Raw genomic sequence first — 25,603 nt, forward strand, 5'->3', positions numbered from 1 at the left:
AAAGCCCATTATTGGTAAGTAAAGACAAGGAAAAGAAGCTTGTGAGAAACAACCCCCTAGGAACTGGAGACAGCATGACATCAGGCCAAGAGCAGGGCTTGAGAACCTGATTTGAAGCGTTAAGACTGGTTTCTACTAGGTGTTAAGCCATGGACACACCTAAAACTTTTTGAGCCCAACTTCTCTCGTTTTTGAATAGGGGGGTGATTTTAGCCAGGAGAACTGTGGGGAAAACCTAGCAAGACTAGCATCTAGCATTGCAGAATGTACTTAACAAATGGTAGTAATTCTCATTGCCAGCAATAAACAGCACCTTCCAAAACTAAAATCACAAAATAATAATATGCGGTACAAGTATTATTTAACTCTTAGAAAAACAAACCTGACTTTTGGCAAAATTTAAAAGTGTTCATATTAGGAATCTAGTTGTTAATTGTATAAAATGAATTTTTCTTGCCCGTAGATGCAGTTTGTCCTAGAAGATGCTGCTAAGCCATTATAAAATCCTTAGTTAAAATAGAGTATGCATATTTACGTATTAAATGGTATCTAGAAATAGAAAAAAAATTTGAGAAGCAAAGCAAAGAGATGGCAAATAAAGAAATGCTAACAGGGACAGATAGGCACAAAACTACAGTGTCCTTCCCAACATGGTATTGAAAAAGCAAAGCGGCAACATGAAGACCTTCCTTTCACCACGCCCAACCCCTTATTGCCACATTTACCAAGTCCTTTACCCAGATCTATTTTTAAAACTATTTCTATGCTCATGCCCAAACTGAACCAGGTCTTGCCCTAAAGAAGTCACAGCCCTGCTACCTGCCATCCCCACCCCACATTCACAAGTTTCCGTTTTACCCACCCATAGCCCCACCCTTCTGTTCCCCACACACCTCCCCACTGCCGTGACACTAAACACTCCCTTCTAGTCTGTCCTCTTCAAAAACCTGTTTTGGTTTTTGCAAAATTACTTCATCCTGAGCTCTTGACTGCGCCTGTATCTGATATGCTGGGCCATTTTCCTCCTGTTCTCATCCCTCCTCCATTCCTCACCTGCTCTCCCTGTAAATTATCTCCATCTATTCTCAGTTTCAAGCCCCACTTGTCTCAACTGCTCCCAATCTACTCATTCCTCCCTGATCACTACAAACTCTGGAATTCCTCCTCCTACCGTCTCCTTCTATAGTTGAAGTTCTCATAAAGCATCTGAAAACAAACACATTTCCAAACCACCTTCCTCCATAACCCACTCTGAACTCTCCATTTCCATTATTTCAACTCCCACGGCTCTTCCTTGATCTGACTCCTGCGTGGCCCAGCACCCAGGACATGGTAATGTCCTATCTAGTCTTTTTCCCCCTTAGGTTAGGATCATGGAGGGCAGAAGATGCATGCTCGTGTAACACTAGTCTATATTCCTCCGGTGCCTAACGCACTATCACAAGCACGTGGCATTAGATGGCAGGATGAGATGGGTAGGCAGAGAGAGACAGTCACAGTCCAAGAGCAAAGCAGTATTTCCATGATGGAAACAGATGAGACACAATTCCATGGGGACCAGCAGAGTTACATGTACAATTCATGTCAGCACATGAAGCAACTTACAAAAAATTATATGCCTTTAATACAGTGATTACAGAGTAAGGGAATATTATCTAAGTAATTGAAAATAAACTGAGCTGAAAGGAAATTTCAATTGTCAGTTTTATCTCCTGTTCAGCTCATGAAATACTTTAATTAAAAAATATCACTACTTAGCTTTGACTATTTCTTAACCTTTTATTTGTAAAAAAATAAAAAATAAAGTCAATTTTCTCCCCAAGAGTAAATATAATTAAATAAAATACACTTAAGAATTACAAATCATTTCATTTAAAAGCCATTAAAATATATATAAACAAAAACTTGTCTTCAAGATTTTACAAAGCACTATTCAGTTATACTCCCACAGCCCCTAATACAATATTACCAAGATCAAAACAAAAACGAAAGAAAAAAAAAAACATAAAAACTTTTCATTTTAGTCAAGAACAAAAAGCATAAAAACTTTCATTTCAGTCATGTCAAATTACAGATGCAGGTTTCAGTTATACTTTCCAATGACAAGCTTTGACTACTTTCACACAAATTTAGTTAACAGCAAAATTAAAGCAAGCACCACTTCAAAAATCCATCATTTGTCCACAATTATGTTCTCTTCTTCCAAACAGTCTAGTCCGGGCCTACCCGCCAGGGCTGATGAGTAAATATCACTCACATGGCTGTACCTAATCCTATGATGCCTTACAGGATGTGACGTGGCCCCAGTGGTAAAATCCTCCACCCACAACCCACCCGGACTCAGTTCAAGCAGACTCCCCCCGACCAGACCCTTCTCCCCCAGACAGACAACAAAGCCTTTTACTCAATTTATAAAACCATTCATCCAGCAAGCCAGGATAAACTTTTCTTCTTCTTTTTCTTCTTCTTTTAATTTTATTTTTATTTTTTACCTCAACTGTGCATCTTCTCCTGTTCATATGGCTTCCCCATGTTTTCCATAGCAATTACCTTTGGGGGAAGTCTGCTTTTGGACAGGTTAATCATGCTGTGGGTAGACTCTTCGGATAAAAGTAGGAATAGTGAGACAAATGCACACAGACACTTGCCTCTGAAGAGCTAAGAGCCTGGCCGCTACCAATCTTTGTACTCACTATTCTGCCTTCTGTAGCTTCTCCAAGCAGCCCTCCAAAAGTGATTACAGGAGACATACAGGCACAGTATAGGAAAAGAATCGAGGCCAGGCACTGCAGACTTAATGCATCCTTGAAGTCACTCAAGAAAAAAGGTGCTTTCCTTTTGATGTCAAGTATCAAACCACCAAAAAGCCTAAATAGGTGAGATGAAACTCGTCAAACTGTACACTAGAGGATTCTAGCTATTGCAATCTAAAACTATGGGCTACATAAAACTGCTGGTGTCTAGTGTTTTGTCAACAAAAATTAATATCCTATTTAAATCATGGTATAAATTACAGAAGATATACTCATTTAATCTAACCCACTGGTAGAAGAAAGGTTGATCTCACTAAGTTAAGAGACATAAACATCTATATTTCATGGACTACATACTGAAAAAACTGCAGGCAAATGATTTTATATGAGTAAATGTAATTTCAGACACAAATGGGCAAGAAAATGTACAATAAAAGTAAATAAAACCTAACCACCCATTCATGAAAATATGCATAAACAATTCTAATAATTATTATCTACACTATAAATCTTAAAGGCAAGTGTCAGAAATAGCAGGAAGGCAATTATAACATAAATTATAAGCCCCCAAAATACCCTTTAATATAAATAGAGTATGCTGTGCATAGATCCACTCAGTTGTAAATTAAATAATTTCAATTACTTTTTAAATTAGCACTTTAATAGTATAAATATTTCTGGTCCAGGAAAAAAGCCTAAAAAGTACTTCAGTGTATGCAATTTACTTTATTTGTAGTCAAACTAGTGCACATATTACTAGCAAGTTTTAATAAATATAAAAATCTATATTTGCACATCAAAGCTGTGTGTGTCATTTCAATGTGTGAGGTTTTTTTTAAGTCAAACTTTTGGATACAGTTAACTTGAAAGCATTCCACTAAAATATAAGCTCTGTAAGGAGCAGACTTTTTCTTATTCAGTGTCATCATCTTGTGTCTAAGAACACTGCCTGGGACATAATAAGTATTCAATAAATACTTGCGACAAATCGATAATTCAAAAACGTTTTGTGACTCAAAATATATATAATCATTCAAATCCCTACTGTAAAAACACTCCAAAAAAATTAATCTTATGCTTTCAAATGCTTTGGATATTTCAAGCTTTACCCTTCTAGCTTTTTTTTTTTTTTTTTTAATAGTGAAATAGATCCTAAACACACACTGACAAGTGGAAGAAGTTACCCTATAGATAATCTGACAGCAAGGGGAATTAACTTGCAATAATAAAGGTGCCAATGATAATCTAAAAATAAAATCACACCATCAAATCAATAATTGATTATTTAACAGCTTATATAAAGCTTTCAGATGAGTGACCATGAGATCAATGGAGGCCTTAGCACTTCTCAGTGACTAATCCTATCTCAATTTTTTTTCTTTATTGATTAAGGTGTTACATATGTGTCAATCCTATCTCAATTTGAAGTTTGAGGAAATAATTATAACAATAGCTAGTATCAGACCAACACCTCTTGCATGGGGACAATCTTATACCCTATTATATTCACAAGAGACTAATATATTAGTCAATGGATTAATTGTGAGTTTAAGCTTCTCTAAAGTTTATATTTAGTATACCATGTTATTTTTTTTCTATGTAGTATTATTTAGGCATGTCATTACTATCCCTAATACTGTATAAGATATCCTGCTTTTTAAATAAATATTCAAGATTCAATATTTACTTCTACAGAGACCACCAGTGGACAAAAGGTTATCAATATCCCATGCTTTTCTACATAAAAAGTAAAACAACATTTCTCTACTTCTACAAAATATTTTAAGGCAATGTTTACACCTGGCAATATATTCTTTATTCCCCAAAAATGAACAACTGCAACAATTTTTCTAACTAGGTTTCCAGAGATCAATACCATGGATTAATAATACTTGTCTAATTTTACATTATCGTATGATATAATGCCCTTTTAAGAGAATTAAGTCTATGCACACACACAAAAAAATTTGGTTATAATTCCTTTCTGTTTCCATAATTCTCTAATTTCATAAGGAGAATTACAATAGAACTCCACACTTTCTTTAAAAACCTTTTTGAAAATTAACCTACTATATAACTGTACAAAATTCTTAACATGGTGCGTATTTTCATTATAAATTAAAGCTTGGTATACAGAACCCAAGTATATACTAGTAAAATTATCTTTAAATATATATTAATTTCCTTCAGTATCTCATACCTATACAATAAGGCATTTTTTTAATATAAAAAAAATACCATGCAAGGTTAGGTTCAAATATTTGCAAAGAAAAAGACTTTTTGTGCCTTTTTCATCAATTCAAACCCTAGTCTCCAAAGACACCCACATTGTATCAGTATTTGTACCCACCGTCCAGTTCTCTGTAGCTCAGGCCCAGCATGGTCAGCAGCCTCTTTATGAGTTTCACCCGAGCTGGGGGCAGATCCATTGGGAAATACAGGAATCTTTCTCTTTTCCTGCATTTCACACACACAAAAACACACTTTCAGAATGTTTATTTAGGAAGGCTGAGATGGCTTCTTCAATTCAGAGGGAGCATGAGATCTCTTACTGGATGGATATATATACACATGTGTGTGCATGTGCACGTGCTGTGCTCCTAGAAAAAAGATGCTTCCTAACATCAGCTGCTACTTTAAATCAGCTCTACTTTAAAACAGAAGCCAATATTTGTCTATTAATATTTCTAAATTCAAGCTCAGCTTGCTCCATTTTATACTCTAATTATCAAATACTCTATCAAACACATTCATACACACCATTTTAAATTACTATTCAGCAACAGGAACATAAATAGCCAATAAAAGCATTGCTCATACCAGAATTTTTAAAATACTGCTCATGTTAACTACTAAAAATGTACTTAACATTAAGAAAAATGTACATGCAAGTTTTCTTTTACTAAGATACTTCCCTTAAGATATAAATAGCACAAGGGTTATTAAAAGCATAAAAAATCAATATCCCATTATATTTTATTACAAATTCAAGAGTACTATTCTCACTTGAAAAGAAAGGGGTGAGTTTTTTTGTTTGTTTGTTTTTGGGCGGGCTGCCCCGCGGCAGCAGTGAGCCAGGCAGGCCGCCTCTCCCAGCCTCTCCCAGCCTCTCCCAGTGGCTGAGGGTCCTCTGCACCCCCTCTCCTGGGAGGGGCTGGGGCGGGGCCGCCTGCGGATTGGCCGCCGAGCTCTAAGGAGTGAGTTTTTAATTGGTTACTTGGGCCTAAAAGAAAGAGAAAGAATTAGAGAAAAAGAAGGAGAAGGAGCAGGAGGAGGAAGAGGGAGGGAAGTAGAAGGAGCAGGGGGGAGAGAGAGGGAGAGAAAGGTGGGTGGGTGGGGTCATCCCAGGAGATCCCCTGGTTCAAAGACTCTAGATGACTTAAAACTACCTGGTTTATATGTTCAATATGTATAGAGTATAAAGACTTATCTATAATCATAAAATTACCATTTGAAAATATCAAAATAAAAATCTAAATTACATCTTAGCTCAAGGAAGAAAACAAAATCATGGACTTTCTGGAAAACAAACAATTTTATTAAGAAAAATGAATTAAGCATCTATGCTCAGGAAATGTTGAAACAAAAAAATGAAAAAGAAAATCTTTCCTGAAAGAAATAAAACAACTAAAAAGCAGAAATTGAGTTAGAAAAACAAAATACATTAAAAAAAACTAAAATTATATTTTTAAGCTGCTCTATTTAAAAATATGATAAACCATAAGCCAATCACAACAAGGAGGCAACTTCACAAACTGAGGGGAATTATTTATATATATACATATCTATAAAGAAAGAGACTATACTGTACAACCCTATACAAACACATTTAAAACCTTGATGAAATAAAGGAAAACACAATAAATAAACTAGGAAAACACAATTTTCCAACTGACAGAAAAGAGGGAAATCGTTACAATAATTTACTAAAACTGACCTTAGAAAAAAATAGAAAGCTTACACAAACCAATTTCCACAGAATAAGCAAGTTGTTGAAGCCTAACATATAACAAAATATTCAGGCTCAGAAAACTTTACAAAAGAATTCTTCCAACTTTCAGAACCAAATTATTCCAAGCCATTTTAAAGTTTTAAGAACACAGAAAAAGGAAAACTTAAAAAGTTTTTTATAAAACAAGTATAATGATAATACCAAAACACAAAGATTGAACAAAAATCTATGGACCAATCTACTTAAGAGATTCTGCTAATCACCTACTAAAATTATAACTCCCATGCGAGTTAGCAATCCTATTTCTGAAAATTTATCCTACAGCTCTATCTGCATAAGACTAATATGGCATATCACTACCATGATGTGGTTTGTAGCAAAAGACCAAAGATATCCTAAGCCGAGGGATAGGATAAACTATGATATATCCAATAAACAGGATAAAACAAAACGGTGAGAAAAGAACAAGGAATATTTCTAATGATCAGATAACCAAAATATGTTGTTATATAAAAAGAAGCAAGGTGCCAAACAGTACACATAGTATATTAACTTTTGGTAGAAAGAGAAGAAAATAAAACTGTAGGTTCATATTTCTTTGTACTGAATAAAAACTAGAAGGATAAACAAAAACCTAGTAACAAATGGTAGCCCACAGAAGGTGGTACAGAGATGAGAACATCAAGGGGACATATCGGGGTATAACTTCTCTGAGTGTTACATACAGTTTTGATTTTTAAAAATGTAGAAAGTAGCCCTGGTTGGTTTGGCTCAGTGAAGAAAGCGTTGGCCTGTGGACTGAAGGATCCCGGATTTAATTCTGGTCAAGGGCACGTGCCTGGGTTGCGGGTTTGATCCCCAGTAGCGGGCGTGCAAGAAGCAGCTGATGATTCTCTCTCATCATTGATGTTTCTATCTCTCTCTCCGTCTCCCTTTCTCTCTGAAGTCAATAAAAAAATTTCTTTTAAATGTATAAAGTATTTCTTTTTAATGTTGTAAATGTACCTCAAATACTGTATGGACTCTTACCTGAGAAGGAACACTTTTTGGTGGCTCTATGCGTATAGAAGGATCCCACTCTCCTGGAGGTAGGACAGTTACTTGATCTAAAAACTCATCAATCCCAGATAAGAGGTCATTTCTGTCTTTTGCTTTATAAGCTACATCATGAAAAATCTAAAGGAAGGAAAAAAAACACTGAGTAAAAGAATTTTAAAGTTGAAAGAAAGTTCTATACAAAGTAAATCCACTTCAGATAACATGAATAAGTATACAATAAAGATAATTACCTAACCTCTTATCCCACCCTGGGTAATAACTATAAAAAATAACCCATTATTAGTATTATCAGATGAATTATCAGTAATAATAAAACAAAATAAAATAGTGATGTGTTAAGGCAAAATAATTTTTAAAAAGATAAATTTTTACATGGGAAATACTCAGCAATTCATTACTGAATAAAATACTGCAGCCTGTCTTTCCACTTCTGGGGTATTAAATGTCATTTATCCTAAACCAATACTCATGGATGTACAATCAACTTTACTTAAACACTTAATTTATTTGATCGCTTATATTTACTTAGGTGCCTACTATTTGCCAGGCACAATTCTAAACACTTGGAGAGCGCAATGGAGACAGATAAGGCAAGGTCCCTGTGCTCAAGAGCCCTAGGGAGCAAGATAGTGAAAGAAGTTAATTGCATAAATACATAATTGCAGGTAAAAATGAATGCTGTGATTAAAAATAGAACAGGTGAATGAAAGTCTTACAGGAGGTAATCCTGTAGGAGAAATGTGAATGAAATAAGGGACAAACCCATGCAGAGGGAAGAGATGGTAGAAGAGAACTCAGGCAAAGGGAATAACCATTGTAAAGGACCAGAGGCAGAAAAGAACATGACACATCTGAGGAACAAAAGGGAAACTAATGTGGCCAGGGAAAATGGGGGAGGATATGAGTTTCAAGAAGTATGCAGAGGCCAGATCAGACAGACCCTATTCAGACAATGGCAAAGATTTTAGGTTTAAACATAAGTATATAACAAGATGGCACTGACATATATGGATCAAGATAATGATATATTGAAATCTGCATGTAATTGGTAGTGTGGAGGAGACTATGCTAAGATTCGGAAAGCCCACTTTAATCACCAAAGAGAAGAAGGTAGGGTGTAAACCAGAGAAGTGGCAGTGGAGGTGGCAGGTTAGATGCTAAAGATATTAAGGAGGTAAAATCAACAGAATGTGGTGACCAACTGTTTGAGACAGGACAGACAAAGGAGGTCAGGTTCAGGTAATTGGGGTTTCAGATACCTTAGGGACACACGGCAGAGATGGCTGGAGCCTCTCCAAAAGAGAGAGAAGTCCTGATCAATACAGGTCATGGTCAAAGGTGAAGTTCACAAATGGAACAAAGAAACTAGAGGAAAAAAAGGGGGGAAAGAGAAAAAGACAAAGCCCCAAGGAAACCCAAAAGAAAATATATCCTAAAATCCAGGATGAAGATAATTTCTAGAAGGTAATCAATAATTTCAAATGTAGGGGAGAAAATAAAAAAATATCCACTGATCCTGACAGAATTGTCCTGAAGACCGTAACAAAGGCAAAACAGTTGAAGAGAGTGAATATGAGATATACCTGAAACCTATATATTTTATTAATCAACATCACCCCAATAAATTCAATTAACAAAAAGAGTGAATATGAGATAAAATATTACATACAGCAAGGTCAATTTTTAAGCATCGCTATAAAAGAGAACTATAATAAATATTATATGCTTCATAATTGGTGTCCAAAAGGATTTGAAATTCCACTTCAAAAGGGACTTTATATAGTATACACTTCATAATCAGTGTCCACTTCAAAGGGTATGTAATTACCTCATCTGTCATGAGAGTGGCTATTGATCTTCCAATTTCATGGTACTGTGGTGCCTTGCCTGCTGGACCCAGTAACAAAAACAAAAACCTAAGAAAACATTAAAATACACACATTTAAACATAAACAACATACACACATAAATCTCAGCAATCATAAAAAAAAATCACTGAAATATCAACACAAAAACACTGATCATCTGCCCACCCCAATCACTGAAAAAAGTTGGCAACTCTACTCAGCCTAAAGCAGATCACAGAACTAAGAAAGGCATTCATAATTAACTTCCTACTAAGTTATCACTTCCCATCTTTCTTAGGGTAAGACAGTAATTTAGAAATTGAGTGTTTTACATTAAAAATTCCCATCTTCTATATCCTTTTGAATTTGAGTAAACAATTTTCTCTGGTCTGTTTGACAATAAATAAATAAATTAGTGAATACCAATTTCATTGAAGTACTTAAAAGGTTTGCCTAGTAAAATAATTAAAGAGTATACACAAAAAAATCCACAAATCCTCAAAATATAATCTGGATTAAGACTAATATTAGTATAGTAGTAAAAAAGGAACTAATTCCTTTGGAAGGAAAATGAATTTTTATCTATAGCTCCAAATTTGTCACCAAACCAACTATTACTTTTTTATTTTATTTATTTATGGTGACTAAATAAAAAGTAATTAACTTCCTATTTAATTATGTCCTTATTAATGACAGTAAAATGTTAATATTTACACTTATCCAAACTAGAAGTATTCATCTTCCTATTTTATGAGAATGTAAATATGAATCTATAGAATTATTTTTCTCATTTATCTTAATACTACACCATTAATGCACCTCAGTAAAGCATATTGAAAATAGGCATGTACATTTCAATCAAGTTGCAATTAATTCCTCAGATTTACTATTCTAAAAATAATTTTTAAATATTTTTAAATTATTCTCATTTGGAATTAAGTTTATACAGTCAATAGCTAAGGAACTGATTACTCTTTATAGCACAACTTGGTAATTATTCATATGGATATTACCCTTATTTTCATTTTTACTCATAATGTATTTTGAACAAAAGATTCTGGTCAGGTCAGAACAAAGCTCTTTGCCTAATTCAGGGGCATTATCAATTTAACCAACTATAATGTATTATTATCCTCATTTTACGAATGAAGCTTAGAAAATTTATGTCAGGTCTGACCCTCCCACAGAAGTGGAAATGCAAAAATTCAACTCCATTTTCTCTGACTCCAGTGCCTGCACAGATCATGTATCTAAAATGTACCACTTTTTAAACCAAAACTCCTGAGATGACAAAATTCTTATAAAGGTATCAATGAAATATGTTCTCATGCTGCAATTATTTTTTTTAATTTATCTTTATTGTTGAAGTATTATAGATATACTCTTTCCCCCTACTCCTTTGTTTTTTTAGTTTTAGGAAGAGAGATTGGCCTTGGCTGGTGTGGCTCAGTTGATTGGACTGTCATCCTATACACCAAAAGGTTGCGGATTCCATTCCTGGTCAGGGTACATACTCAGTTTTTGGGTTCGATCCCCATTTCTGGCAACCAATCAATGTTTCTCTCTCTCCCTCTCTCTCCAACGCTCCCTTCCTTCCTCTTTCTAAAGTCAATAAAAATAAGTTATTCAAAAATAAAAAGAGAGATCATACTTTTATCCCCTAGTAGTCAAAGCCTTTGGCACAATGGCAACATTAACAATTAAAATGATATTTTACTACATACATAATGGAACATGTTCCTTCAGTATGAAAAAACTTAGATTTTGGACATGCTGAGAGCACGTTCATTGGAATAAACTCTTTACCTGGTCGGAACAGGGACTTCAGTCAGCCCTGAGAGGAGAACAGCGGGAGCCAGTCTCACAAACGCGATTATCGGTCTTTCCAAAAAGTCTACTTCTCCCACCAGAACATTGGATGCCTCAGCTCCCGAAGGAATTTTCCTCATGAAATTCATATCAACCTATTGACAAATAAATAATCATTTAAAATAAAATTTACATGCTGTTTATAAGACTATTTAGAGGGAAACAGGAAAGAAAATATGCCTTCAAGACTAAACTGGTGATCTAAAGAAGATATAAATCCCAAAATTCTCACAAAGGATGGAGAGTAGACAAATACAAAAAAGGCAAGCAAAATACATCTAGGAAAAAATACTCCCAATTGCTTCAACTATCATAATCTTTACTATTTCAGAGATCTAAATTATCAAACATGGAAACGAGAAAAAAAATTTTCAATGAACACAGCACTATTCATTAAAAATTAAAGACAAAAGTATAGTTCACAAACTAGCAATAGTTCATGAAATTATACACAGTGCTAAAAAATATTCACTTCATGATAATCTATTACTTCATCTTAGAAATGACTTAGTCCCTTTGTCTTTTTTATAAGTCCTATTTTAAAGAACTCTGGGCATTCCCCAGTATTTTCACTAAATGGGGGGGAAACTTTGTTTTTATTTTTTATTTAAAACGAAAATAAATAGCCATTACTGGTATAAATATATGGTAGTGCCATATAATCAAATTTGGTTGTCTGTGTATAATTACCAAGGAAAGGTCACACACAGAATATCGAAGCATGGGAACTTTGTCATTTATACACAGTTTCACACAAGTCACTAAACAACCACTTACAGGGCTATCCATTAACAAGAAAGCAGCACTTACAGCGGGCCTCTTGAGTCCCACACCCAGTGTGCCACAACTACAGTGCCAGGAGGCAGACTCCTGCCCAACAGGAGACAGGAGGTGTACACAAGGATGGGCCAAGTAAAAAAAAAAAGCAAAACTGTGACAGAGGAACAAAAATAAATGGCATCTGCCATGTCTAGAGATCTATAACGTAAACTATACTCATGGGCTCATTTCATAAGAATAACTTGAATTTAGTCCCTGAACACTTTCACTCGTCTGAAATAACAGGAGCACCAGTGAAAATATAACCGAGTTAGCACAACAGCCTTTTTGTAGAGTCAATGTCCCATATGCAAGGCTTTCTATGATTGCAGAGCACGAAACGCAGCAAAGTTGCATAGCACAGATGGTCATTTAAACTCCCTTTCTGCAAAATGCGATCTATGCTTTGCGTTATGAAAGACTGAACAAATCTTACTTGGAATAATCACATTTAATTAAATGACATTGGATACAAAAATATTAAAGCATTGAAAGTCCTGTAGCAAATTAAATTTAACAGCATTATATTAAAATGGCCTCTAGAATCAATTATGCGGAAGTAGTCATAAAGTACTCTTTAAATTCTATTGTAGTTTGAACTTGTAGTTTTTGCCCCTTTTTAAAAAATACATTTTCTGTTTTTAAATCCATGCCTTTACCTACCCATGGGGTAAGCGCCGATATGCTTCCCAGTGACATTCCAAAAAGTACTGCCATGGTCTGCAGCCGTACTACCCTGAATGTGCCTACTACTGATGCCATTAGACAGTAATTCTGGAATCACGTTACAGCTAGAAAAAGGCTGAATTCACTACCATTGCTATAACATCATTCTCAGAATTAATCTTTCTAGTGGTGGTATCTCCAGAACAAATAACTAGAATTCAAAAGGTACTGAAGTTTCATGATATCTATGGGTGGCTATGGATGAAAATACCGTATCATTCACATATTCTTTAGTCAGAATTTCTAAAACTAGTAAGATATAGTGATATTCAAGTGCTCTGAGACTGTTACCTTGCTCACAATTTCGGACCCTAAATTAACCTATCACAAGCATCACAGGCAGGTTTGTAAGCATCAGTCTATTAAATTATTATAATCAATGTTAATAAAGGCTCACTGCTAGCGATTTTCTTAAGAATGATTAGGAAAATGTATGGTGAATGACAGAATTACCTTGCTGAAGTCAACAGTACTATTTTCTCTGCTTCCTCCACCTCCATTACCTTTAATCTCGGCACTTTTACTAGTGTCCAAGTTTCCAGGTGCAGACTGTGGAGAGGCCAAAATACCTGTATTCGAGAATAAACAAATTCCAAATTAGTAAGGAGAAAATTCACTGATTCTGCTCCTCTCCTGAAAGTGACGGTTTATTAAAAGCAAATGTGCAAGGTAAAAAAAAAAAAAAAAAGTGCCAAGTGTTAGTAACAAACCAGCAAGACCAAAATAACATTTTAAGCAATATTAAAGCTATACATCTTAACATTTTTAATAATACAATTACAAAAATGGTGACCTTTGCAAAAAGAAAAAGTGAGTAGGTGCAGAACCACAGAGGAGGGAAGACGTGAGTCTGATTACTACTACAAATGTTTAGAGATTACACTTCCAATATAGCCAACATACACGTGAACTGCAGAGGTTAATGATGCCTAACTAAACTTCACATGCTTGCATTAATAACAATATAAGTTTTCTGATAAATCCTAAGTGTAATGTGGGAAAATTTAAGAGCTACATCAACTAAATGTAGGTTAAATGTACCACAATGTTCCACAATCATAACAGTTTCCTCAATAATTTTCACTTCTGTTGGGTAACATTTGTGCTGCCGACTGTCATTATTCCTAAAACAATACAACTTTATAAAAGTGATGTTTTTTATAATCACTACTTATAAAGAAGAAAGGGATTCTGTGTGTTGTTTTTTTGTTGTTGTTAATCCTCACCCGTGGATATTTTTTTCCATTGATATTTTTAGAGTGAGTGGAAGGGAGAGGGAGAGACAGAGAGAGAGAGAAACATCAATGTGATCAGGGCCAGGGATGGAGCCTGCAACCAAGGCACGTGCATTTGACTGGAATCGAACCCAGACCCCTTCCCTCCATCGGCTGACACTCTATCCACTGAGCCAAACCAGCTAGGGCTAAAGAGGAAGGGTTTTTTAATTAAACAGACCTGTGTTGAAATAAGCACTCTGCCACTTTGTAAGCCATGTGACTAACTCACAGTCACGCAACCTCTAAGATGCAGATAAAATTATAAAATTAGTTTGTTTAGATTAGAAATGATAGATATATGTTCTATAAAATGAGCTTGTTTGAATAAAATGTCCCAGCATTAGTATGCTCATTTCAAGGGACAGTCAGCAGCAACATTTCACAACAATAAGATAACCTAACAACACCCTGTAGCATATAACCAATTGTTACCACTATGACTTTTGCAAAAAGCTCAAATCTCAAAAATTTTAAAGTACAATCCAGGTTTCTACCATTAGGTATACTTCATTTTCTCACAGCACCTAAGATTTCTAGTTCAAGCATATAAAACACTAAGTATCACAGGAGAAAAGGCACAAGACTTATGACAGATTTTACCACTCACAGGGCGATCTAGTGACCCACAGGAACTCACACCACATATATCTGATGCATCTAAGTTTTCATTTTTCTAGAAGATAACATTCTACTACTAATAACTTTAAGTCATTCGGGTTTACTGTTAAAACTCAGTGAGAGAAGACCTTTGTAATATCCACTTCTCTATTAAATACCTAAACTAAGATATCACTGTGGCCCCAAAATCTCAGTATGAAAAAGCACATCCAATCTATTCAGCCACATGCTCATTCTCTGGAAGTGTTAGAGAATTCTGAAATAAATAAAATGCTTCCTAAAACTTATTTTTTTCAGCATTTTAGCTTCGTACAAAAAAGTCATTAAGATTCCTCTTCTTTGACCTTTGTCCCTCAACTTCCAGATGACAGTCTTTTTATTAAAATACATGCCCAAGAGGGGAAAAAAAGCTAACTAGTATTTTCAGTAGTTTCCACCAACTCCCACACAATGAGAATGAATATCATTAAGGCCCTGGCAGCAAGTACAACAGAGCATCAATGCATCTATACTTGTAACTACTAAAAATATTCAATCTGTAGATGGGTAATCAAATAGGACATGTGCATAGTTTTCCAGAGCAGTCTCAGCAAACAGACTTTGGAGAGAAGAATGGAATAAGAAGAAGGTTATGGGGGAAAGTAAAGATAAGGTAGGAATGGGAAGAAGAAATGATATGGAACTATCTGCTGGTAAAGCCAGATGTGACCTGAAGTCACTTAGTTAACCTGGCCATCTTAACCTGTAAAAACTGCCATGCCAGGTACGTGTTAGTTTCCCACCATTATCTTCTCTAGATAACCTTTCACAATCTCAGCTAAGTTAAAGCTGTTTTCTCAATCATTAAAGGCAATCTCCCTGCTCCTGCAATAAATTCCTAGAGCTCAGAATTAAATGAGTAAGGTCCCCAAAGGTCAAACTACCATTAGCGTAGATAACTCAGAAGGACCATATTTCTTTGCTTTAAGAAAAATGAAAAAATGTGAGTATATGTACATATAATATTAATACTGAGATTCAACAATCATACTAGAGAAAGATAAATCAAAGTTATCAAGAGTTTTCTGTCATTAAAAGTTTGCAAGTAGAAGCAGTTGGAGCAACGGTTCACAATCTGGAAAGATTTTGTCCCCCAAGAGGCAATGTCTAGAGGCATTTTGTTTGTCACAGCTAGGGAATGCTGCTGACAGCTAGGGAAGGAAGGCCAGGAATGCTGCTAAACATCCTACTGTGCACAGCACAGGCCCCTGAAACAAAGAAGGGTCCAGCCCAAAATGTCAACAGTGCTGAGGCTGAGAAATCTTGAGTTAGAACAGTGTTTCTCAACTTTTTTCATTTCATGGTACACATAAACTAATTACTAAAATTCTGCAGCACACGAAAAAATATATTTGCTTATCTGACAAAAAAAAGTAGGTGTAACTTTGACTTAACGATAAAAAACTATAATAATAGTTATTACCTACCCTTTTGCTCCAAAGTGACTTTTTTAAAAATAAGGTCCTATACTTGTATAAGGACTCCTGGTACCAAGAATTAACCAATCAGATGCAACCTCACTATTATTATTATGTAACGTGACTAATAAGAATCAAATCTATTATATGACCGATATGTTTATGGTTCAAGACCGGGCATTCACACGAGAGAGCTACTGTCATGTTAGCTGTTGTCATTTTTTCATTTGACAATCCAAGGAAAAAAAGGTCAGTCCCCCTGACTAAACAGTCAGGTATTGCATGTTTAGAAAATTCTTGTGCCACACCACACTGGTTGAAAATCACCGAGTTAGAAGATAGTTACAAAACTAGAAATGAGTCTACCTCTTTTACATAATTACTCTCCAAACGAACCACTAATGGGAAACACCACTTTCTTTTCAACTCCGGGTATGCACAAAGCATGACCCATCACACAAATATCTATGACATTAGTCTTTCCAAAATTATGCCAAGGCCACCTACTTCCTCCTCTAACATCACATCAGACTTCAAGAAAACTAAACTATAGTTAGTTTCCAGGTGCTTTAAACACCAAAGGTAATTAAACACAGAATAATATATAGCCACTCCTATTATTTTCATTACATACTAATACCTTCTATAGCTGTCTTCTTAAACAGTAATTGTGAGCTTTTTCTTATCTTTAGAAATTCTCTATCTTCCATTCTAATTTCTTTTCCTTTAGAAAGGCTGATAAATCTCCTGGCATACCAACTGCAGAGAAGGAAAAGAACTTTGTTCTTCAATGCTCAGTTAATTGCTCCTTTTATCCCTTAACAGCATGGCCTAATAAGCTGTTGAGACCCATATGTCACTTCCTCCCTAGATAAAATCTGTAGTCCCTCATTATTAACAACATAGGAGCTGGCAAAACAAGACATATTCAGTGTTACTGGGATATCAGTATAAACAAATATAGATTTTGTTCCAGGTAGATCTGAGCTCAAGTCCTTGCTCTGGTCATTTACAGTATGATTTTAACATCTCTAAGTCTTAATGTTCTTCATTTGTGAAACAGAAAGGTAGTTATGACATTAATTAAATAACAGACAACTAAAATCTATTCCAAAATATAATACTAATTTAGAAATAATGATGATTCGAGGCAGTCCTTAGGGAACTTCAATCGTCTCAAACAAAATGAGAAAAAGAACATTAGATCCTATTATTGTCAAAAAGGTTAAAATATACTGCATTCTTTGGACAAAAGCACCAAAGAATAGATAAAAGGCACTTCACCTCATTATCATTTATGTACAATGTGTTCATTCACCTTAATGCATAAGAAAAGCCACCGTTTTCTAAAAATCATGGCAACTTAAAAGATTAGTATCAAAACGTCTACATTTTCCTGAACCATTCAAATGCAGGCGGACCTGTAATTTCAGTGAAAATTTTTGAAAGGGCTTATTAAATTATGTGTAGTTTTCTTATAAAATTTTTAATAATGCTATTCTTTTCTAAAATATATTGTAAAGGGGGTGGGGGGAACCATGCAGAAGTCAAAATAACTTAGAAGCATCATCTACAAATGCTGCTAAAGCTAGGTGCTAAAAGGCATTCCAAGTGCAAGTGACCCAGAGGCAGAAAGCACCACGCAGGGAGGATTGTAAATAGTTGCCTGGAGTTATGTCAACATTTTCCTCATTCTTCTGCTCCTGGCCTTTCGATGATTCTAAGTCTTCCTCTGGCGGATGAATTACTACTGTGGGAATATCATCACTGGCAGGAGAAACCAGTAGTTCTGGGACCTGCAGCTGACTCTGTTGGGAACTTCTGGAGGTCAGGCGACTGATGCTAGGGCTAGAAGGAGGGCTGTTTGGAGGGGTGGGCACTGGGGTTGTACACCTCGAGCCTGCAGGGGTTCCAGCTCTCGCAGAAGGGAGAAGATGACTGAGAAGAAGAGATAAAGGTGATTCTCCTCTCAGTGAAAGGTTTGAGGCAGACAGGCCTGTTCGCAAAGAGTGGCGGGAGGCTGAAAGGCCTTCCCCTGAGATAAAACAAATAAATGAAAAATGATGAAGTTCACTGCAGAAGACAAATAGAAACACACACCAAAAAAATCAATTCACACTGTAAATAGCAAGGTTTCAAGACCCAACACTCCAAACTCATGCTATCAGACAATCAGATTTTTAAATATTAGAAAGTCACTGAAAAATTGTTTAAGCTGTAATTAGTTCCCTGAAGGTGTATCCAAAAAAAGATAACAACAAAAAATGTTAATGTAGAAGGTAGTGGACAATATTATCAGTACAGTGGGGCCTTGACTTAGGAGTTTAATTCGTTCTGAGACCCAGCTCGTTAAGGAGCTCGTTAAGGAGCTCATTAACTCAAATTACTCTGTCAACTCAATGCAAAAAATCGGCGGAGAGACAGCTGGTATCTCAAAAAACTCGGGACACTCGGACACTCGTAAGTCAAGGCCCCACTGTAATTAGAATGCCCAACAGTGGCTTTTTTAAAAAAGAACAATATCAATGCAAAGTTGCTGCTTAAATAAATGATAAATATTAAATAAGAAGATAATATAAAAATCTAAGAAAAAGAACCCAACACAAAATTTATCAGCAGTAAATAGCTTATACTTAGTATATTTGCCCTACACTCTACTGAACCACAATAATTATCTCTCACCAGAAAAGTCCACATTGACCTTATTAATACTTCTTAACTTAAATCAAATCTTTGTAACATTAAGTCAACAGTGCATCACCTATTCATAGTGCTCACTTGTAAAATTTAAAAACATAACACGAGTTATTGTTTTAAGAGAAATATAATGTCAATTTTAAAAGATATTCTTGAGCTTTCTAAAGATATTAATAAATGTCCTAAAATAGGCTTCCATTTGTGATACAGCAGATAAATTTAAACAAATATGTTCAATCTTTAATCTACCTAGATAAAAATAAAGTATTTCTCACCAAAACAGCAAAAACAAAGTGAGTCTTGCATATTTTAAAAGGTAATGTCTATTCATACTTCAAACACCTATTCTACAAAATATACCTTCATAAAATTCCATTGTTTTTAGGAAAACAAGAAATGTAACAATAAATCCCATATGATCTAAGTAATCAAAGCTACATGCTCAAAAGATCCCAGAAATATTAAACATAAAGATTAATCTTCAACCCCTAAACAACCAACGTGTTTAGTTAAAAAATAAAGATACATGCAGGAAAACTGTTAAATTACAATGCAAGCAATGAAACAACACAATTCCCTTGTTAAAAAAGAAAACAGCCATTGTCTGATGATTAAAAGAAACCAATTGGAGAATAATCTGGAACCCCTGCATATGAGAAATAAAGATTTCATAGGGTCTCTCTGGGTAAATGAACCCATTTCAGGGAAGCAGAGAATATACAATACATGAAAAATGTAAATGAGAAGCAAAATGTGACATACATGGCGTGCTTTTAAATTGAACTTAGGACCGTAAAAGATTTCTTCTATTCTTAAGCTTCCTTAACTGTACAAAGGCCCAATTTAAAACAGATTAAAAAGACTTTTTTGGGGGGGGAGGGGGGGCTGGGGAGGTAGGTAAAGAGGGGCGAGGAGGTGGGAACACCTGTAATAGTGTCAACAATAAAAATAAAGTTTAAAAAGAAAGAAAAAAATACTTTAAGTGGTTAAATGGTCAGAAGAAAATGGACTCAAGTATTTTACCCTGAGCTTACAATGGTTACTGCCAACTTTAGATAAATGAAACCCTGTCACCTATGGCCGTTTGCCTGTAGAACATTTAAAAGCCTTATTATTTTAGGGACAGAAAGACACTGCATCCCATCCTCCACTCCTCTTCACCATAATCCTCCTAAGCCTTGGGTAATAGCAGCAGCTAGAGGAAACAGTGACCCTCATAAGCAACTCTAACCTTCTGCACCTGGGTTTTCAGAGTCACTGTCATCAGCTCTCTTTGACAGCCAAAATAGAACCCCAGTGATGTAATCCTCCGCTTTAAAAAGAGGAAAGGCAAGGCCTCCATGTGTCCCAGCCTTAGGATAGTGACAAAGGTAAATGGCTTAAAAAAAAAACACAAAAAAAAAACAGTCTCCCCACACCCCACGTATAACCCACTGCTAGACCATGAAGAAGAGTGGAGGGAGGAAATACACAGGTCTGTGGAAAGCATCAACTAGGTCGCTCCTAGCATAAGATAGGAGCAATCACAAGAACTTTTCACAAACTGTATAAAGAAAGAGCAGTGAAATCAGGAAACCAACCCCAAAACACTTGTTTATACCGAGAAATAAAGTATACTCAAGAGACAGAAAAAAAAAATCGCTAGCAAAAATCTAATATAGATAATAAAGTTCAAATCCAAGATTTAGAATTTTAAAAAGATTATACTAAATTTATAGATCATAATCTAAGCCTTTTTAATCAATTATATAAGAATTCTTGAACATAAATAAAAAAGCAGGAAGGAGAAGGAATTCAGATATAGTGATAGTATTTAAATATTACTGATACTTAAGTGTGCCATAATAATAAAGTGAATGCTTCATTTTCATTTCAATCATTTTTACAGATAATTCTGTCATGTTGAAAAACATTTTAGAAAGACATCTTAAAAATAAACAAATAACAATATTCTTTTTAAGTAACAAAAAAGAAAAGAAAATGGCCTGTGTAATTATCTGGAAAAAATATTTCTCTTTTCCCAAATGCTAATTGTAGAATGCTGTTAGAAGTGTTAGAAAAAATTGGATGCCATAACTTATCTCACCATTCCTTTCAAGCAAGTGAGGGTCAGAATGCTTCTTGCCTATATCTGCAAAAGATCGCACAAGGGGAATCCGACTGGTGAATCTTTTCTCATTCTGATGATGATGTCTCTTCAGAAGGGCTTCTCTGACATTCTCTCTAATGGACTCATCCAACTGGCCAGAGGCTATCATGTTGTCCAATACCATATCTATTCAAAGAAAAAATCAACAAATAAATAAACACTTGAAGGACTATAGCATGGAATAAACTGTAAGTGAAACCATACTAAGAAAATGAGATTCTTACACAGGTCTGGAAAGCATTATTCTTTTCTTGTACTGAATAATGCATGCATCGAGATAAATATGAACATTATCCAACAAAAATGAACAAATTACATAGAGACCCTGATTTTAATAAGTACTATTATTTATAAAGAGGCCACTGTTACACACTAATAGCCTCCCTATAGTTGAAAGTACTTTCCTGATAAGAATATAATAAATTCTATTAAACTGAATATTCAGGGATTTCAGGAAGATGGCGGCGGTATAGGCAGACGCGTCCCAGGTCCTGTCCCTGAGCAAATGGAGTGAGCAGCTGAAACTAGTAACATCCACCCCGAATTGGCGAAATTCCTCAGCTGGCGAGACGGTTTACAGCCGGGAAGAGCAGAACTCCCCTGGAAAGGTAAAAAAACCAGGGATTTGGGCAGGAAAGTTTGCCAGACCTCTGAGCCCAGAGAGTCGGAGGGAGACCGCGTGGCAGACAGCCGCGTCCCTTGGGACAGGCACAGCCCCTAACAGGGGAAAGGAGAACCGCGGGATTCCTGGCGCTGCCGGGGGAATTGAGAGCTGGGTCTGTGATCACAGAGGACTGAACCTAAAGGGGGCAGCCTGAAGAGCTGACCAGACCATGCAGTCCCGGTAAGAGAAGAAGCTTACAGAAACCAAGCCTTCCCCGTTTCCGCGGCCAGCGTTTGTTTGTTTGTTTTCACTGAACCCTGTTCATGGGACATTTCGGATACAGACACTCACCTGTGCTGAAGAGAGGGAGAGTGTGCGGAGGAGTGGAATCTGGGGAGAGACTGAGGAGAGAAGGGGGGCCGGGAGAGGTGGCAGCGAATTGAGTGCTGAGACACCCCTGAGCCCAGGTCTGAGGCAGCCATTCTCTCCGGAGAGTGAGACTCCTCCCCCCAGCCCCCAGGCAAGGAGCACAGCCACACCCAGATTCCACCCTGTAGGAGATCAAGGATTAAAATAACCTGATCAGTCCCTGGGAGTTAACAGGGTCTGGCCTATAGAGGGATTTTCAATCCCAGCAACAACACAGCACTGGTAACTCTTACGCAGCCAGCTCTGGGCAGTGAACTTCCACTGGACAGAGAGGCCTTATAGCCTCAGAGGCCAACCCCAGAACACTGCCACCCAGAGGCTGACCCACAAACTGACTCTTTGCTAAACACAAAATAAGGCAGTCTGGGAAACAAATGCGGCTTGCTTTAAAATAAGGACTGTGGTTTACAACACAGAGGAACAGTGTATCGCAGGGAAACTCAACACTCTCCTGAATACCTGGCAGGTCTAAGGCGAGCCACACTGAAGAATAGAAGAACCGAAGGACCTTCACTACTGCAATATTTTTTTTTTCTTTTTTCACCTTTTAACTAAGTAATTAATTTTTTTTTTTTTTTTTTTTTTTTTTTTTTTTCTTTTCCTCTTCTTCTTTTTTCTTCTTTTTTCCATCACCTGATTTTACCCTTTTAATTACTACCTTCTTATTTTTAACCAGTAGTATTACTGCTACCATTTTACCATTTTTTTTTAAAGTGCCATTTTATTTTCTCTTTATTTTATTTTGGGATTAGTGTTCTCCATTCTATTTTCATCGTTATATTATTGGTTGTTTCTAGTTTGCATTCATCTACAGGGAGCTGTTGCTGGAATTTGTTGGGATTAATGGCTGTTCTATAGGAGTATTCTCCTCATATAAAAAGACTCTTCCCCTCTTCCACTTCATTCTCTCTTTTCGCTCTCTTTTTTCTTTTCCTTTCTTTTCTCGCTTTTACTTTCCCCCCTCCTTTTTCCCAATTTCATTTTTGCACTCCTTTTTTTGGTCCCTAATTTTCTTTTCTTTTTTCTCTTTTCTCTTTTTCTCTTCCTTCTTCCTTATCCCCTAATTCTCTCAATTCAGGTGGTCACCTTTATTTGGGGTTATTAATATCGTGAATATATTTGTGTATAGTGCCTGGTACGTGGTGCCTTGTTGTGTTGTATTTTGTGCCTTTAAATCAACACAGCAGATCCAAGCAACAGCAACCTCCTGAGCACCACACCCTCTGCTGAGGAACAGCAGCTGTACATGAAACCTCGCCCCACCAGCCAGAAGAGCCACCACAGCTGTGAACAGCACCCACCAGAGGAGTTGCTGCCAACTGAAGAGCAGCTGCTACCGCAACCGCCCGAAGAGGAACCGCAGACCAAGGAGTCACTGCCACCAAGGGAGCAGCCACTGAACGACTCAACGTCTAGATATGTCAGTGAGATCAAACATGGTTAGACAAAGAAACCCCCAAAGGAAAGAGAAGGAGGACTCTCCAGAAAAGCAGCTAAGTAATACAGAGGCATGCAACATGACAGAAAAAGAATTCAGAATAAGGGTCCTAGAGTGCATAAACCGGATGGAGGAAAAAATCGACAACCTCAGCAAGAAGCAAGAAGAAACAGATGAAAAAATCGATAACATATGGAAGAAGCTAGAAGAAACAGATGAAAAAATCGATAACATATGGAAGAAGCTAGAAGAAACAGATGAAAAAATCAACAACTTAAGTAAGACCCAAGAAGATATGAAGAGTGATATAGCTGCAATGAAAAACTCCATTGAAAGTATCAACAGTAGACTAGGAGAAGCGGAGGACCGAATTAGTGATTTAGAAGACAAGGAAGCAAAACACACCCAAAATGTACTGCAATTGGAGAAAAAAATGAAAAGACAGGAGGAGAGCCTAAGGGAGCTTTGGGACAACATGAAACGAAACAACATACGAATAATAGGGGTACCAGAACAACAGAAGGATGAACAAGGATTAGAAAACCTATTAGAAGAAATAATATCAGAAAACTTCCCTGAGGTGGGGAAGAAAAAAGTCACACAAGCCCAGAGAGTCCCAAACAAAGTGAACCCAAAAAGACCCACACCAAGACACATCATAATTGCCATTGGCAAATGTTCAGGACAAAGAGAGAATCTTACAGGCTGCAAGAGAGAGACGGAAAGTTACATACAAGGGATCTCCCATTAGATTGTCAAATGATTTCTCAACAGAAACACATCAGGCCAGAAAAGAATGGACGGAAATTTACAAAGTGATGCAAAACAAAGGACTGAATCCAAGAATACTCTATCCAGCAAGGCTATCATTCAAACTTGAAGGGGAAATAAGAAGCTTCACAGACAAAAAAAGGCTAAGGGAGTTTATCACCACCAAGCCAGCAATGCAAGGAATGCTAAAGGGACTGGTATAAAAATAAGAAATAAAAAGCTCAGAAAGAAAACAGCCACACAAAAACAGAAATGCCTACAAACAAGTACCTTTCAATAATAACTTTAAACGTAAACGGACTAAATGCTCCAAACAAAAGACATCGAGTGGCTGAATGGATAAAAAAACATGACCCATACATCTGCTGTCTACAAGAAACCCACCTCATTAGAAGGGACTCACACAGACTGAAAGTGAAAGGATGGAAAAATATCTTTCAGGCAAATGGAAAGGAAAAGAAAGCTGGGGTAGCAATACTTATATCAGACAAAATAGACCTCAAAGTGGAGGCCATAACAAGAGATAAGGAAGGCCACTTCATAATACTAAAGGGATCAATACAACAAGAAGATATAATCCTGGTAAACATATATGCACCCAATGCAGGAGCACCCAAATTCATAAAAAAACTCCTGGAAGATATCAAAGGAGACATCGACAACAATACAATCATAGTAGGGGACTTTAATACACCACTGACAGCACTGGATAAGTCCTCTAGACAAATAATCAGCAAAGATACAGCAATCCTAAATGACTCACTAGATCAGATGGACTTAATAGACATCTTCAGAACACTTCACCCGAAAGCCAGGGAATATACATTCTACTCAAATGCTCATAGGACATATTCAAAAATAGACCATATATTGGGTCACAAGCAAAGTATCCCCAAATTCAAGAAAATTGAAATCATAAAAAGCGTCTTCGCAGACCACGATGGCATAATATTAGAAATAAACTACAATAAAAACAACCCAAAATACTCAAACACCTGGAAGCTGAATAGCATGCTATTAAATATTGATTGGGTTACCAATGAAATCAAAGAAGAAATTCGAAACATCCTGGAAACTAATGACAATGAAAACACAACAATCCAAAACCTATGGGACACAATGAAAGCAGTCCTGAGAG

The 25,603-nt window shown here is 36.3% G+C and overlaps 1 protein-coding gene across 7 annotated transcripts in view; it reads right to left on the reverse strand.

The window, feature by feature from the left end:
* Positions 1-25,603, reverse strand: part of SLC4A7 (solute carrier family 4 member 7) — a 94,243-nt gene that overhangs the window by 24,199 nt on the left and 44,441 nt on the right. For 6 of the 7 annotated variants that reach the window (XM_036332796.1, XM_036332800.1, XM_036332798.1 and 3 more), the window contains 7 exons: positions 21,161-21,349; positions 13,479-13,594; positions 11,418-11,575; positions 9,593-9,680; positions 7,735-7,881; positions 5,104-5,210; positions 2,694-2,868 (listed from right to left, as the gene is read on the reverse strand). In XM_036332796.1, coding sequence (XP_036188689.1) covers positions 2,694-2,868; positions 5,104-5,210; positions 7,735-7,881; positions 9,593-9,680; positions 11,418-11,575; positions 13,479-13,594; positions 21,161-21,349 — 980 coding nt within the window. Of the gene's footprint in view, positions 1-2,693; positions 2,869-5,103; positions 5,211-7,734; positions 7,882-9,592; positions 9,681-11,417; positions 11,576-13,478; positions 13,595-18,043; positions 18,413-21,160; positions 21,350-25,603 lie in introns of all 7 variants that reach the window. The other variant, XM_036332801.1, reaches the window with a different exon arrangement.

This window comes from Myotis myotis, unplaced genomic scaffold (genome assembly GCF_014108235.1).
Source record: "Myotis myotis isolate mMyoMyo1 unplaced genomic scaffold, mMyoMyo1.p scaffold_m19_p_13, whole genome shotgun sequence".
NCBI classification, from domain to species: Eukaryota; Metazoa; Chordata; class Mammalia; order Chiroptera; family Vespertilionidae; genus Myotis; species Myotis myotis.